General features: G+C 36.9%; 1 protein-coding gene across 7 annotated transcripts in view; it reads left to right on the top strand.

Moving 5' to 3' along the window:
* The window catches only part of UBR5 (ubiquitin protein ligase E3 component n-recognin 5), a 137438-nt gene extending 121822 nt beyond the window's left edge, over positions 1–15616 (top strand). For 5 of the 7 annotated variants that reach the window (XM_060611048.2, XM_060611047.2, XM_060611049.2 and 2 more), the window contains exons 50-59: positions 170–314; positions 1386–1516; positions 3401–3461; positions 5762–5937; positions 6163–6247; positions 7629–7784; positions 8135–8248; positions 9698–9842; positions 11092–11177; positions 15010–15616. In XM_060611048.2, coding sequence (XP_060467031.1) covers positions 170–314; positions 1386–1516; positions 3401–3461; positions 5762–5937; positions 6163–6247; positions 7629–7784; positions 8135–8248; positions 9698–9842; positions 11092–11177; positions 15010–15222 — 1312 coding nt within the window. In that variant the 3' untranslated portion in view covers positions 15223–15616. Of the gene's footprint in view, positions 1–169; positions 315–1385; positions 1517–3400; positions 3462–5761; positions 5938–6162; positions 6248–7628; positions 7785–8134; positions 8249–9697; positions 9843–11091; positions 11178–15009 lie in introns of those variants that run through there. The other 2 variants (XM_060611046.3, XM_078441418.2) reach the window with 2 other exon arrangements.
* Positions 15617–16240: the final 624 nt, after the last annotated feature.

Here is a 16240-nt window from a genome sequence, read left to right as displayed (position 1 = left end):
ATTAATGTCTAGAAAACCTTTATTTCCCAACCATCGTCTATTAAGCATTCTACCATCTTGATAATTAGAGCTGCCTATATGCTTTGGTTTTCCATCTCTAGTACTGGTTGTGCTGATGTTATTTTGCAGACAAGGGAGATGAATTATAATAGCTTTGTTCTCCTTTCAGAGACTTTAGAAGACAGCTTTCCATTGACACTAGACCCTTCAGACCAGCTTCTGAAGGGAATCCTAGTGATGATCCTGATCCTCTGCCAGCACATCGTCAGGCACTTGGAGAGAGACTTTATCCCCGAGTGCAAGCAATGCAACCAGTATGTATGGTACATTTAGTCCCTCTTAACTGGCTGTGCCATTTTTGTTTTTGAAAGAGAGAGACACAGTGTGAGCAGGGGAGGGGCAGCGAAAGGGAAGGAGACACAGAATCCAAAGCAGGCTCCAGGCTCTGAACTGTCAGCGCAGAGCCCGACATGGGGCTCAAACCCACAGACTGTGAGATCATGACCTGAGCCGAAGTCGGACACTTCACCGACTGAGCCACCTAGGCGCCCTCATTTTTGTTTTTGGATTAAAGTTGGTATTTTAAAAAGTTGTTAGCTACTGGCCATTCAAGTGGTTGAGGACTGTAGTAACAAAATGGAAGCTTAAGAGGGAAAGCTGCAAAATGTGCTGGAGGGTAGCTTGAGGTTTGTTTTTTCTACCTATGTTAAGTTGGCTTCTACCTGATAAGTTCCTTGTGTGCTAAAGAATTATCTGTGCATTCAATTTGTACCTTTATTTGTACAAACTGTTACCTTTTGAAGCAGACTTTTTAATCTGTTAACAAGTTGTAGCTAAAACATTGCAAATACTGTACTTTCTTTATTGCTGTTACCTGTTGCTAGGAGATTTTTATATTGAATGTCCTGTCAGGTTTCTTTCATATAATATGAAACATAAACTAGTGCTTTTTTGTTTGTCTTTATACATAACATATTTCTTCCAGTAAATCCTTAGCCTTAAACATAGGCATCTTTCATCTCCCTCCTTTACTTCTTCCCTCCCTTTCTTTTCTTCTGCCCTACATGTAAGAAATGTTTCTGCCTCTCTGTAGTGAGAAAAAATGAAAATCAAGTATTTGTGTGTTTACTCATGGATATCAAAAATAAAGGCTTGTCATACAAATTTTAAACTAGCTTTAACAAGACTACCAAAGTTCTCTCTAATTAAGCTTCTCATTTAAATAAAATGCCTTACTGGTTTAGAAATGTTTTGTTTCCAGGTTTCTTAATTTTCTTTCTCCCTTTTTTTTTTTTTTTTTTGGGGGGGGGGGGAATAAAAGATTGTTGATTTTGACAAGAGGTTTCAGAGAGTAGGGGCAAGTAACATTTGCTCATTGTTTGCAGGCGTTTGCAAGTAAAATCACCGGCATGCTGTTGGAATTATCCCCAGCTCAGCTGCTTCTCCTTCTAGCAAGTGAAGATTCTCTGAGAGCAAGAGTGGATGAAGCCATGGAACTCATTATAGCACATGGACGGTAAAGTATATAATTGGGAAGGTATTTCAGTTTAAACATCAACTACTTTAAGATATGGTGGCACTACATCCTAAAAATAAAATTTATACTATAAATACATGACATTAAATGTTTTTTGAAGAGATGGCTTAAAATTCACGAGTGACAGTTGAGTTTCACATGTATTAGAAAGGTAGAATTTTAGCGTGACTTATGCTCTAAAAATCTTTTATATACCTGAAATTTAGAAATTACTTGAAAGAAGTACATCCCAAATTCTCTACCAGAATACCCCTGATGGCAGAGGCCAGATACTTCAAGGAATTGGTGTGTAGTCCCTGAGTTCTTGCCATAAGCATGAAATTTCTTTTAGGACTTCTGATTTGTTTTAAAAATTCCTGTAAGTTTTTGCTTTCTGTTGTGTAATATATTTCTTTTACTGTAAAACCTAAAATTATCTAACAGCTAAATAATTCTTTTCCCAGGGTGACATCAGGAAGATATGCCAAACTTATTCGGTGCCTTCTGTTCTGGGGCCACTCTTATATCCAGTTTGGCTTTGAAATGTTAATAATTATTTTTTTAATGTTTATTTTTATTTATTTTTTTTCAATATATGAAATTTGTTGTCAAATTGGTTTCCATACAACACCCAGTGCTCATCCCAAAAGGTGCCCTCCTCAATACCCATCATTTTAATGTTTATTTTTGAGAGAGAGAGACAGATCGCAAGTGGGGGTGGGGGGTGGGCAAAGAGAAGGGGAGACACAGAATCTGAAGCAGGCTCCAGGCTGAGCTATCAGCACAGAGCCCAATGCAGGGCTAAAACTCACAAACTATGAGATCATGACCTGAGCTGAAGTCAGACACTTAATAACCAACTGACCCACCCAGGCACCCCAAAGTGTTATTTTAGATGCAAATTTCTGTCTTTTCTTCCTAGTCATGATTTTACATGAGGAACTTGGATTGGATATAGTCCTAAGAAATGGATAAGTGGGTAGGTTAAGCACTGAAACTTAATAGCCACTTATCTGTTTCATAGCCTTTGAATGGTCGAAGCAAAAAGACCATTGCTAGAAGTTTATTTTCTTTACTGTTAATTATTTTTTTCCTTCTCTGGGCTTTTATGTACTGTTTCTTCATTCCTTTTCCCAGTCTCTGGACGTAATCAACACCATGATAGAGCTCAGCCCATTATAGGAAAGGTTTTGAGGAATGTGCATTTTGATAAAAAGATGGTTATAAACAGGGGCTCCTAGGTGTGGCTGAGTTGGTTAGGCATCGGACTCGACTTTGGCAGAGCCTGCTTGGGATTCTCTCTCCCTCACTTTCTGTCCCTCCCTGGCTCATGTGTGTACTCTGTAAATCAATAAATAAATTTTATAAAAATCTTTCTTAAACATACGTAAGGTTTGCATTATTAGTAGTGTTTTCTACTGAATGCAAGTAAAAGACTTGCATTCAGTAGAAGACTTGAAGACTGCTTTCAGCTGGCTTTATAAAGTAAATAGTGAATTTATTAGTATTCTAGAATAATTAAACACACTAAGGAATTCAGTTCCCATTGTGATTGCTTTCTGAACATTTTCTGTTCTCTTAATAATGCTCCCTGTGAGCCTAATCTTCAGTCCCCCTGTGAAGACTGCATTTATTTTGTCTTAAACCAGGTAGCCTTTATCTCATTATCTTGAATCACACATGTAAAATCTGTTTTTTGTGTGTATATAATACTGACTTCCCTGCTCTTACATATGCACTAAGACTAGTAAGTGCCCTAGGTATTTATTTCAAAACTTTAAATGTATTTATAAATTCTTATAAATTCAAATGCATGTTTCTCTACACTGAATTTTAGAAGTTTCAGTTATCTGGAATGTGAAAGGTTATTTTGTTTGTTTTTAGGGAAAATGGAGCTGATAGTATCCTGGATCTTGGATTATTAGACTCCTCAGAAAAGGTACAGGTAAGAGATATTTTGTACATGTGCTAGTAATAAGCACTTGGAACTCTAATTTAGCACAGCCTGAATTAAGCTTGAATTTAGAGATGTCATGAATTTCCTAGGGCTTATTCCTTAAGGAAGAATTGAGTGCCAAAGATGCAGAGAAAATGAGACATGTGGAGGAGAGCAGTAAAGAAGGCTTTTTTAGCACATGATGTATTTCATTCTTGAGCTACCTGAGAACTTCACTGCCACTCAAGGTGGAGCAAACCCAGTATAATCTTATCTCTTCCATTACTACAACTAAAAACTGAACAAAATGCGAAAAGGAACTGCCTGAGGATTCTAAAAAGTAGACAATAGCATACTGATTATAGAGGAAAGTCAAAACTTGAAAAACAGCTGGTGCGGTATTGTTTCAGGCACGAGAGTAAGCTGATTCCCTTTTACTCCCACCATAGTTGGAAGATAGAAAAGGCTCTGAGAACTAAACTGTGGTATGAAACCGTTGTCCAAGTCCCAGACTATTACAGATGGTGCTGGGCAGATCCAAACAGTATGATAAAAGACTGTGAAAATTTGTTACTGGAATCATTGCACATAGATGTGACATTTTAGTCTGAATCTAACCAGGTTGATTGCCTCCTAAAACCGCAAAATATCACCATTCTCCCTATCATTTTAACAAGACCCAGAGTTTCACAACATAATATTTAAAAGGCCCGGGAGGCATTCCAAAATACAAAGAGCCAGGAAAGACCAACCAGTTTTCCTGGGAAAAGACCCAGTAGATACCAACTTCAAGATGAACTACCACAGATTTTATCTCATACTGTATGAGACAAACACTAATGAACTGAAAGAGGAGGTTCACAGCAGAGAAATAGAAACTTTAAAAGAGAACCAAGGGAAAAGTTTAGAATTAAAAGAGTATCTAAAAGAAAAAAATTCGCCAGATAAGTCAATAGCAGAATGAAGATGATAGGAAAGTGTCAACTTGTAGATAGAAATTATCTACTCTGAAGAACAGAGAGAAGATTCTGAACAAAAGAACAATTTTTGGATCTGTGGGACCATATCAAAAGATCAAACATCCAAGTCATTAGAGTATCCAGAAGAAGAGATATTCCTGTAGCAACAGGAAAATATGTGAAGAAACAGTAACTGAAAACTTACCAAATGTGGTACACGACATAGATTTATAGATTCAAGGTACTCAGTGAACCCTAAATAGGATAAAGTGAAAGAAAACTATATATTATCATCGAACTGCTGTAAAACTAAGCAAAGAATAGTGCCTTATGTATAGAGAAACTGATTTGAAAGACCATGGATTTCTCATCAGAACTGGTATAGGCCAGAAGACAGTGGTTCATCATCCTCAGAGTGCTTTAAGAATTGTCGATCTAGGGGCACCTGGGTAGCTCAGTCGGTTAAACATCTGACTTCAGCTCGGGTCACGATCTCACAGTTGTGGGTTCAAGCCCCATGTCAGGGTCTGTGCTGACAGCTCAGAGCCTGGAACCTGCTTCAGATTCTGTGTCTCCCTCTCCCTCTGCCCCTCCCTTGCTCTCTCTCTCAAAAATAAACAAACATTAAAAAAAAAAAAAGAGAGAGTTGTCAATCCAGGGACACCTGGGTGGCTCAGTCAGTTAAGCATCGAACTCTTGGTTTTGGCTCAGGTCATGATCTCATGGTTCATGAGATCAAGCCCCACATTAGGCTCTGTGTTGACAGTGCAGAGCCTGCTTGGGATTCCTTCTCTCTCCCTCTCCTTCTCCCTCCTCCTCCCCTGCTTGCAGTCTGTCTCTCAAGAAGTTAATCCAGAATTCTATATCCAGCACAAATATCTTTGAGGAATTAAGGGGAAAGAAGCTACCATTTTCATTAGTGATTTTTTTAAATGGACAGAGAAGGATTTAACAGGCATGAGCTTCCTGTACCACAGTTCTGAAAGGATGAATTTAAAAGTTTATTTACAGGGGCGCCTGGGTGGGTCAGTAGGGCATCCAACTGGATTTCAATTCAGGTCATGATCTCAGAGTTCAGTTTGTGAGATCGAGCCCCTCGTGGGCTATGCACTGATAGCATGGAGCCTGCTTGGGATTCTCTCTCCCTCTCTCTGGGCCCCTCCCCCATGTGCATGCACTCTCTCTCAAAATAAACTTTAAAAAAAGTTTATTTACATTTAAATGTTGCTTTACCTGCCTGACTTCACTTTCAATGACTTTAGAAATGACTTTAGTCATTTCAAACACTAGTTTATATGTTTTGTTTTAAAAATCAGTTTGGGGACTTAATCTCTGATATTCTATTATTAGGAAAACCGAAAGCGTCATGGTTCTAGTCGAAGTGTTGTAGATATGGATTTAGACGATACAGATGATGGTGACGATAATGCCCCTTTGTTTTACCAACCTGGAAAAAGAGGATTTTATACTCCACGGCCTGGCAAAAATACAGAAGCAAGGTTGAATTGTTTCAGAAACATTGGCAGGTAAAATAACCCTAATCTTACATTTGAATTTTTATAAAATTTCAGTTCAAGACTTTTCTAAAACAGTTTTTAAAATGTGTATATGCTCTATTTCATACTGATTAGAAATGAGGCTGTAGAAAATTTCTCAAAATACTGTATATATATTATGTATGTATGTGTGGGGTTATATATGTTCTAGAATTATTTTCAAATTTAAATATATTTCCCTGTTTTTATTTTTAGGATTCTTGGACTATGTCTGTTACAGAATGAACTATGTCCTATTACATTGAATAGACATGTAATTAAAGTGTTGCTTGGTAGGAAAGTAAGTGATTTTAATGAACCTAACTGCTTTTACAATTGCAAAATTTTCCTTTTATAGCCATTATAAGTCCTTTTCAAACCTTTAGTGACATGGGAAAAAAAATCTCAATACATGGAGGAGATAGCATAGTAGAGTGGGTGACACAGGTGGGTTTGACAGTGTCTGACAGACCTGGATCTTGTTGCAGACAAATCCCCTGACACCTATCGCAGATTTTCCCATTTAGAAAATGGTAAAACTATATAGTGCCTGGTAAGTGCTCAATAGATTTTAACGATTATTATTTGTTCAAACAGGTGGTAGTGGAAGTAGTAGTAGTATTTTATTGAAAAGAGCATTGTTGGCTTCAAAAATCTATGTAAGATGTACAGGAGGGGGGGGGACAAAAGAATGTAAGAAAATCCAGCATAGCATGCTTGATCTTTATCTCTGGGTGATAGAATTAGCTTAATTTCCTTATATGCTTTGATAGTTTGCCTGCCTGCACATTCTTTTTATACTGGGAGGAGGGGAAAAAACCACATCCTTTAAAATTAATGTATAATACCAACTATGCAGCTTTTGGTTTAAAATGTAACTGCCAGTGTTTTAAAGGTAGTATAAAGAAATTACTCGACACAAAACAATGAGATATTTTAGTCTTTTCCAGCAATGTATATCGCACATCTGATACAAATTAACACTGTTAAAGCTGTAGTCGATTTTTTAAATCACATTCACTGATGAATAGTTTTCTATTATTAATACAGCATATCATATGTATGTGGGTGTATGTGTGTGTGTATATATACACACACACACACACACACACATGTATATATTTTAACTCTGACCCTGTTGAATTCTTAAAATATTCCAGCTAAATGTTCTTGTCCAAAGAAGAACTAGGTTTAAAGCTCAGCAACAGCTCAGAAATGTTGATATGTGGATTCTTTAACGAGGTTTATGGAAAAGATCATGGAATCAAATAGACTCCAGTATAACCCAATGATATGACTGTCAACAAGTTATTGAATTCCTTTGAGCATCAGATTCATCATCTAGAATTAATAATCTATTTTATTATAATCAAGACTAAATAGGGTATATATTAAGGACCAGCTGCTTAGCATAATCATTGTTTAATAATTAATGCAGGATTTTTGCAAATTATTTTGTAACTTAAACTCCTCCATTACTGGCTTTTTTTTTTTTTCCAAAATACATGTTACATTTTTTATACCTTGAAAATTAAATATGTTATCAGAGCCAAAGATTAAAATTTTATCTTTTTAAATCAGTTTTAATATACTTAGTGGAATATTATTCTTTATACCTTCAAATTAGATAAAATTGTAGTGAAGATGTTTTATGATTGAGTTCTATATGATTACTTCCTTAGGTCAATTGGCATGATTTTGCTTTTTTTGACCCTGTGATGTATGAGAGTTTACGGCAACTTATCCTCGCTTCTCAGAGTTCAGATGCTGATGCTGTTTTCTCTGCAATGGATTTGGCATTTGCAATTGACTTGTGTAAAGAAGAGGGTGGAGGACAGGTAAAGCAAATATGTAACTTTCTGATTCTGGCAAGAGAATTTGGTTAGTCTGTCGTGCTTATTTTATACAGAAACAGTTTGGATGGGGACATAGAGCGAGAGACACACACACAAACATGCAGAGAAAAGACACACTAGACTGACAGGCATAGAGAGAAGGATGGAGGGTTAATGAGACAGACTGAAAAGTAGTTTTTAGTGCTTATTTAGGCCTAAATTTTTGCATCCCTTAGATATTGGTCAGCAATTTGTGTTTAGATTTTAGAATTTCAGGGAATTATTTTATGAACTGTAGACTTACTACTGCTTTGACCAAATTGCTTTTAAATGGCAGTGCTAAATTATTACAGGTTGAACTTATTCCTAATGGTGTAAATATACCAGTCACTCCTCAGAATGTGTATGAATATGTGCGGAAATATGCAGAACACAGAATGTTGGTAGTTGCAGAACAGCCATTACATGTGAGTATTTTCTCAAAAGTGTTATTTGATCTGATGAGGCTATTTGTGTCTTCATGTGGTAAACTATTTCAGAGTGTATTCAGCTTGCCTATAAAAGGTTAAAATTTTTAAACCAAATTAATGTATGTACAGTGTAAGTTACACCTGAATCCAGACCAAGCATTCACCTTCTGTTGGGTAAAACTACTTGGATTAACTATATGATCATCAAAGTCAATTTGGTGAGTAAAAGTTCAGAAAGGATTCTTGTGGAACTGAAATGACTACTGTTTTGGGGTCCTACCACCACCCATACTTGAAGGCGACTGACTTGAACGACTCCAAGGCAATAGTACTGATAGTTATGGTTTATTGTAGCAAAAGGACTCCCGGCAAGGGAAAAAGTACATCAAACCAAATCTGGAGGAATCTAGGTGCAGGCTTCCAAAGTTCTCTCTCTGGGGCCGTGGGTTGTCACAAAGAATATACTTCTTTCCTCCAACAGTGAATTAGAGACACATGGACAGTGTTTGTGTTTAGAGAAGCCTGCTTAAGAGTCACAGCTCAGGTTTTATATTAGAGGCCAGTCCTGTAAGCATTTTCTGCCTATGCAGCCAGCCCTGATTACTGAAATTGAGACTGTTAGAGGCATGTGTTCATCATAAGTCACATTGTCTGCACAAATAGTCTAGGTAAGCTGGCACAGCAGGGTTCATTGCTCCAGGCATTCAGAGCAGCCGTATCAGTAATGTAGGGGGAACATTCCAAAAACCAAGTTTCCAGATGCCAGCCAAGGACCATCCCCCTCCAGGAGAGCCTTCTAAAGAGCAACATCAGGCCTGCTGTATTTGTCAGGTGTTCTGATCTCTGTGCTGGGAATAATTGTGCAGGCTCTGAAGTCCTACTGTCAGGATTCAAATCATGGCTGCAACGCTCTTTAGCTGTTATAGGACACTAGCAAACTACTTAAGTATTTTGTGCCTTGGTTCCCTCTTCTGCAAAATGAGGATAGAATTAAATGCATTAATACGTGTAAGGTGCTTAAGAACAGTTCATGGCACATTGTAATTTCTCAGTGAGCCTCTAGATTTTGAGTGTGTGTTCTTTTGTCGTACTTTTCATAGCATGTGACAGGATAGCATGTTTGACAAATTGAAGCTATTCTTACTTCATGAGTAGCCTATTTTATTAATGTGTAAATTATTTCAGTTAAATCCTGGTGTATAACAATATGGTTTCACTTTTGAACCTATTGCCTGCCTATTCATGATGCCTTTTTTCCCCCCTCTGCCTCTCTTTTGAATCTGTCAATTTAAAAATACTTAATTTTATTTCTTTCTCTCTGGTTTAAATGAGAACTACTATTCTTAGGCTGCTAAAGTTAGATATTGGGCTTTAACAACAAAAAATGCTACATGGAAAATAAAGTACTCAGGGTAATAAAAAGGTAATTTTTAAAATATTCTGTAGGCAATGAGGAAAGGTCTACTGGATGTGCTTCCCAAAAATTCATTAGAAGATTTAACAGCAGAAGATTTTAGACTTTTGGTAAATGGCTGTGGTGAAGTTAATGTGCAGATGTTGATCAGTTTCACCTCTTTCAACGATGAATCAGGTAGGAAATTTTGTGAATGTTTATTTAAGGAATACACTTGATAAATTTACAGGGTTTAGAAATAGCTGTATAACTCAGGTGTTCAAGGCTTTTTGTGTACATTTTTAAGATATTACTGAACTATGATGGCTTAGCATTAGGTTATTCTTAAATCTTTGGTTAACATTTCTAGGTTTTAAAGAGTATATGGTTTAGATTGAATACAAGTAAAAACTTCATTGTGGTGAGCAGCTACGTAAATGGATTTTGTATACTAAGAAAATATAATCCATGTGAAAGTTCTATTGGCCTTTCCCAATTCCTCCTAATCTCTTAGACTCTCTAATTAAAGAATTTGACTACATGGTGTTTGCTCTGTAGAACTGGACCCAGAGCTCACTTACAAAGACTTAATAACATACAAACACATGGAAAATCCAGAAAGAATAACAAGAGGTAGTGATATTCGTCCTAGAATAACATTTACCTTCAGCGCCTGATTTTCTGTAACACTTCGTTTTCAAGTGGCCTAGGAATAGAATTTGAGCTGTGACTATACCATAAAGACACTGGAAGCCATGAAATTCCTTATGGAAGGATTACACCTATAGTCCAAAATTATTGCCTACGTGAAGGCACTGATTTTTTCCCCCTTTTTCATATTTTGCAAACAGCTTCAGCTAAATTATAGCAAGTTAAATTTTGTTTTTTCTTCATGCTTGACAACGTATAGATTCATTGTAAAATAGTTTCTGTGCTACTTTTTAGTATAGTTTTCAATACTGGTGAGATGAGAATTTGTCTCATTTACAAACCAAAAACCTAAGAGGGAAAAATAAATACCTAAGGACCCTCCATATATGATCCTCAGATTAGCAGCATCAGTGTCATCTAGAAGTGTTTTAGAAATGCAGAATTTCAGTTCTTTTCCTCCCTTCTCCCAGACCTAGTGGATGCGAATCTGTATTTTAAAAAGATCCCCAAGTAATTTGTAAACTCATTAAAATTTGTGAAGCACTGGTGTGAGTTCAACAGATAGGATTAAAGTATTGATTATCAATTTTGAGGCTGATGATCCATTTTTCTTGGTCATCTTAAGTCAGGATTGAGTAATGAACTATAGAAGTTTTACATTATGCAAATGGTCCTAATTTCCTTTATTAGGAATTAAACCCCTGATCCTAAATAACAGTTCTGTATCTATTTTTTATAAGAAGCAGTGTTTTAAAGTAATAATTGGTACAGTATATTGGATTTATATTTTTCATAGGAGAAAATGCTGAGAAGCTCTTGCAGTTCAAGCGTTGGTTCTGGTCAATAGTAGAGAAAATGAGCATGACAGAACGACAAGATCTTGTAAGTTAAAATTTTTACAAAATTTGCAAAACAAAATATGAAATGTTAAAATACTGTGTATGATAACCTTTTAAGTTTGTAATGGTTGGTCATTTTAATTTTGGTTAAGGAAAATTATAGAAGGTCAGAAATATAAGGCAGTTTTGGTTTTTCTACTCCAGAACTGAAAACCTGTAAAGCTGTAAGCAGAATGAAATACGTTTAGCTATTGATACGCTGTCCTTAGTCCCAGAAGAAAATACCAGTTGATTGTTGAGACAAATGTTTCTTTTTCCCTATAGTGCTTACATATGCTGGCTGCTCCTTTTATATATCCTTAATCCTTTTGACCAGTGGCAAGCCTTTGCAAAATTTCTAAATAGTATCTTGATTGCTATCTGTATAGTGTACTAAGAATAGAGTAGCTTATGATATGTATTAAGTCTGTGATTTTAATGTTACTACTTATTATTAGAATCATAAATTAGATAATATAAACTTTGATCATAGTGAAAGCCTACCAAGTCAGTGGAATCTAGGTCTATCCTTGAGTATATCCATAACCAAATCAACCTGTCCATCAGTCTTGAAAGGTAGTCTTCACTAGACTTTATTTGAGAAATTTGTGGGATGTTCCTTACCCAGAAAATTCCAGAGATCCTTTCTGCCATATTCCTCATGGTTCTTTGCAACATCTTCCCTATCAAACCAGCCTTAGTTCTTAGTAATTGACAACCATACTTCTTGTGGAATATATTTTTAAAAATCCAGTGTCTAGATATATTCTCCAATTTTATCTGAGAGAGGGGAAATGGTTAGTGTGTGGGAAAGCACAAAACTTGACAGTTTCCCATTTATCTCCAGCTCAGTAGTAACTTATTTTTTGGAGTGGGGGAGTCTGCATTTAGCATCCTTGATTTTTTTTTTTCATTAAATTTTTTTAAACATTCATTTTTGAGACACAGCATGAGCGGGGGAGGGGCAGAGAGAGAGAAGGAAACACAGAATATGAAGCAGACTCCAGGCTCTGAGCTGTCAGCACAAAGCCTGACATGGGGCTTGAACCCACGAAGCATGAGATCGTGCCCTGAGCCAAAGTCTGCTGCTAATTAACTTAACGACTAAGCCTCCCAGGTGCCCAGCACTACTTAATTTTTAAATGGACCCAGGAGTCTTCCAATATTTCTGCACTATAGTGAAACAAGTTGTTCAGTAGTCCTTTTAGCTAGTTCTGTTCTTGGTTTAGCCACTCTGGTAATTTCTACTTCGGTTGTTCCCTAGGTGGATTCCATATAATTCAACTTTCCCAATATTGTGGACCCTAAAGTCTCTACCAGTGTGCATGGTTTCAGGACCACCTGTACTCAGTTTTTTGATTCAGTTACCTTGTTTCTTTAAGAGCCCATTATCGGTTCAGTAAGACCTATCAAAAACAGAGATAAAAATGATTGGCTATCTGGGGCGCCTGGGTGGCTCAGTCGGTTAAGCGGCCCACTTCGGCTCAGGTCATGATCTCACGGTCTGTGGGTTCGAGCCCCGCGTCGGGCTCTGTGCTGACAGCTCAGAGCCTGGAGCCTGTTTCAGATTCTGTGTCTCCTTCTCTCTGACCCTCCCCCGTTCATGCTCTGTTTCTCTCGTCTCAAAAATAAATAAATGTTAAAAAAATAAAAATTAAAAAAAATGATTGGCTATCTGGTATAAATTCTAAGGTTCTAATGGACTTTTTTTTTTTAAACTATTCCCTAGTACTAACTTTGTTTTTAAACCTAATGTATCCTTAGTCCAGTCAGTCAAGTTAAATTTCACTGTAGTTTCTGCCTTCCACTGGAAGAAAATTTGCTAACTATTCAGTCTTTAAAATGAAAGATCTCCCTTTGTAAAGGGCCTCAGGATTTCCTATTAACAGCTTTAATTTGAGGGTCACTCCTATTTACAGGGCTTAAGCATTATATCAAGGGGTTTCCCCCCTCCTCTTTTGAGAAGGATGCTTCACAATTGTTGGTTTTATCCTGATGTGCTGAGGAGAAAAACTAAAGGACATAAGAATATAACAGACCATTCAGAGCAAACTCTTCTTCCTTGGGTTACTAGTCTTGCAAATTATAGGGTTTTGGGGTTAATGGGTAAGACCACATAGTTTATCCTCCTCTTAGAGAGTCACAGTTCACTAGTAAAAGTTCTGAAAAGTCCTGTAGTATTTCTTTTCTTCTAGCAATGGTAGTTATCTACCCTACCTAGCCATATACAACCTTGGAGAAACATTTTACATTAACTTTGTTTTTTTTACCTGTAAAATGAGTAGATTAGATCAGCTTTATCTCTAGAGCATCTTCCAGTCCTTAAAGTTCTTTGCAGGGGTATCTAGATGACTCAGTTAAGCATCCAACTTCAGCTCAGGTCATGATCTCATGGCTCATGAATTCGAGCCCACATTGGGCTCTGTACTGACAGCTCAGAGCCTGGAGCCTTCTTTGGACTCTTGTGTCTCCTTCTCTCTCTCTTCCCCTTCCCTGCTCGTGTGCGTGCGCTCTCTCTCTCAAAAATAAACACACACACATATACATATATATGTAAAGTTCTTTGAAGATTTTGTAGACCTGACACTTAGAGTTTCTTTTTCTGCCCCTTCTAGAGAATTAGATAAGATTTCTCATAAAACCATTCTTCGGGAAAGCAAATCATTATGGGGGTTAAGGGCACCAATCTACTGCACAGTTGAAAATCTGAGTATAACTTCTGACTCCCCCCAAAATTTTACTAAAGTTTTTATATTAGTAAACAGTGCATTACACATATTTTGTACATTATTGTATTTTTTTTAAGTTTTTATTTATTTTTGAGAGGGAGAGGGAGAGGGAGAACAAGTGGGAGAGGGGCAGAGAGGAAGAGACAATCCCAAGCAGGCTCCGTACTCTCACAGAGCCCAATGCAGGGCTTGATCTCACAAACTGTGAGATCATGACCTAAGACAAAATCAAGAGTTGGACACTTACTGAGCCACCCAGGCACCCCATATAACTGTATTAAGAAAATCATAAGGAAAATATATAGTATCGTACTATATTTATTAAAAAGTTTGCCTGTGGGCTCCTGGCTGGTTCAGGTTGCTGGAACATGTCATTCTTGTGAGTTCGAGCCCTATGTTGTATGTAGAGATTACTTAAAAAAACCTTTTCTATGTGGAATTTAAGAAACTTAACAGAGGATCATAAGAGGAAGGGAAAGAAAAATAGGCAAACTATAAGAGACTTTTTTTTTTTTTCAACAATTTTTGAGAAAGAGCACAAGCAGGGGAAGGGCAGAGAGAGGGAGACATAGAATCTGAAGCAGGCTTCAGGCTCTGAGCTGTTAATGCAGAGCCTGATGTGGGGCTCGAACCCATAAACTGAGTCTTTGAACTTCTCTTTAGAGATTTTGTGCCCTATTTCCACTAAACGATACTTTGTGGAATTTAACCACTAGAAAGGCCCACAGAGAAACTGAGGCCCTGAAATATAGTCACTTTTCTACATACCTGACACTTTTTTCTCTTTTGACCCTGAACCTTTCTTGAGAGGGGCAGAGAGAGAGGGAGACACAGACTCCGAAGCAGGCTTCAGGCTCTGAGCGGTCAGCACAGAGCCCTATGCAGGGCTTGAACACACAAGCTGTGACATCATGACCTGAGCTGAAGTCAGACACTTAACCGACTGAGCCACCCAGGCGCCCCAGTGCAAGAAATAAATTTAAAACCCCATTCAAAATCCTATCCCTTTGTAGGTTTTACCTTAAGAATAGGGTTCTGTGTAGATGTTGGCAGAGTTAATGTTATTATATTAAAAGCCAAAATTGTAATTATTATACTCCTGTTTAGGTTTACTTTTGGACATCAAGCCCATCATTACCAGCCAGTGAAGAAGGATTTCAGCCTATGCCCTCAATCACAATAAGACCACCAGATGACCAACATCTTCCTACCGCAAACACTTGTATTTCTCGACTTTACGTCCCACTCTATTCCTCTAAACAGATTCTCAAACAGAAGTTGCTACTCGCCATTAAGACCAAGAATTTTGGTTTTGTGTAGAGTATAAAAAGTGTGTATTGCTGTGTAATATTACTAGCTAATTTTGTAGATTTTTTTCCATTTGTCTATAAAAGTTTATGGAAGTTAATGCTGTCACACCCTGGTGGTACCTTAAAGAGATTAAATGCAAACATTCCTTGCTGAGTTTGTAGCTTAAAGGCCTGAGGAGCACTAGCAACATTTGACTATAATGGTTTGCTAGTCAACAACTTCTGGGTCTAACCCCAGCCAAAGATGACAGCAGAACAACATAATTTACACTGTGATTTATCTTTTTGCTGAGGGGAAAAATGTAAAATGTTCTGAAAATTCACTGCTGCCTTTGTGGAAAGTGTTTCAGCAAAGGTTCTTGTATAGAGGGAATAGGGAATTTCAAAATAAAAAATTAAGTATGTTCTGTGTTTTCATTTTAACTTTTTTTATGGTGTTTAATTTGTGGTTGGCTGCAATTGTGTATCATGTATATGGAACTTGTAAAAAGTTCTGGACAGATCTTAGAGATGAAATCACTTTTACCTATGAAAACCACTTTTATTGCGGTTTATTTTAGCTGCATTGAGCTCTAGGATATTAAATGATATCACTAATATTTTGCATGTAATTTGTTCATTTGAGTAAGGGCACTTTTTTTGTACATATGATGGGGCCAATGCACAATACTTTATCACAATCAACTTTTTTTTCTTTGTATCCCTATTTCAATGAGCAGTCAGTCAGGAGGTTACTGCACTTCAGTTCTAACTAGACATTTGTACTAAGGTATTTCAGTTATGTAAACTCAGCCTGGGCACTTTCTGATAACTGTAAAATGTTTTATAAGATCATGATTATTGAAGATACATTTTGGAAAATTTTAAATGTTCGTGAGCAGCTTAACTACTTTTGTATCTAGCCTTTTTTAAGTATCTTGTTACATTTACTTTTTTAAATAAAGAAATTACAGAAGAAATGTCAAGTAATATTGAAGAAACAATAGTTTTTATTTATGTAGTTGTACATTTTTAAACTAAGGGTAATA

Source organism: Panthera onca, chromosome F2 (genome assembly GCF_046562875.1).
Source record: "Panthera onca isolate mPanOnc1 chromosome F2, mPanOnc1 haplotype 2, whole genome shotgun sequence".
In the NCBI taxonomy this organism is placed as follows: Eukaryota; Metazoa; Chordata; class Mammalia; order Carnivora; family Felidae; genus Panthera; species Panthera onca.
The sequence above is the reverse complement of the archived record's forward strand: the minus strand, read 5'-3'. Positions and strand labels throughout refer to the sequence as shown.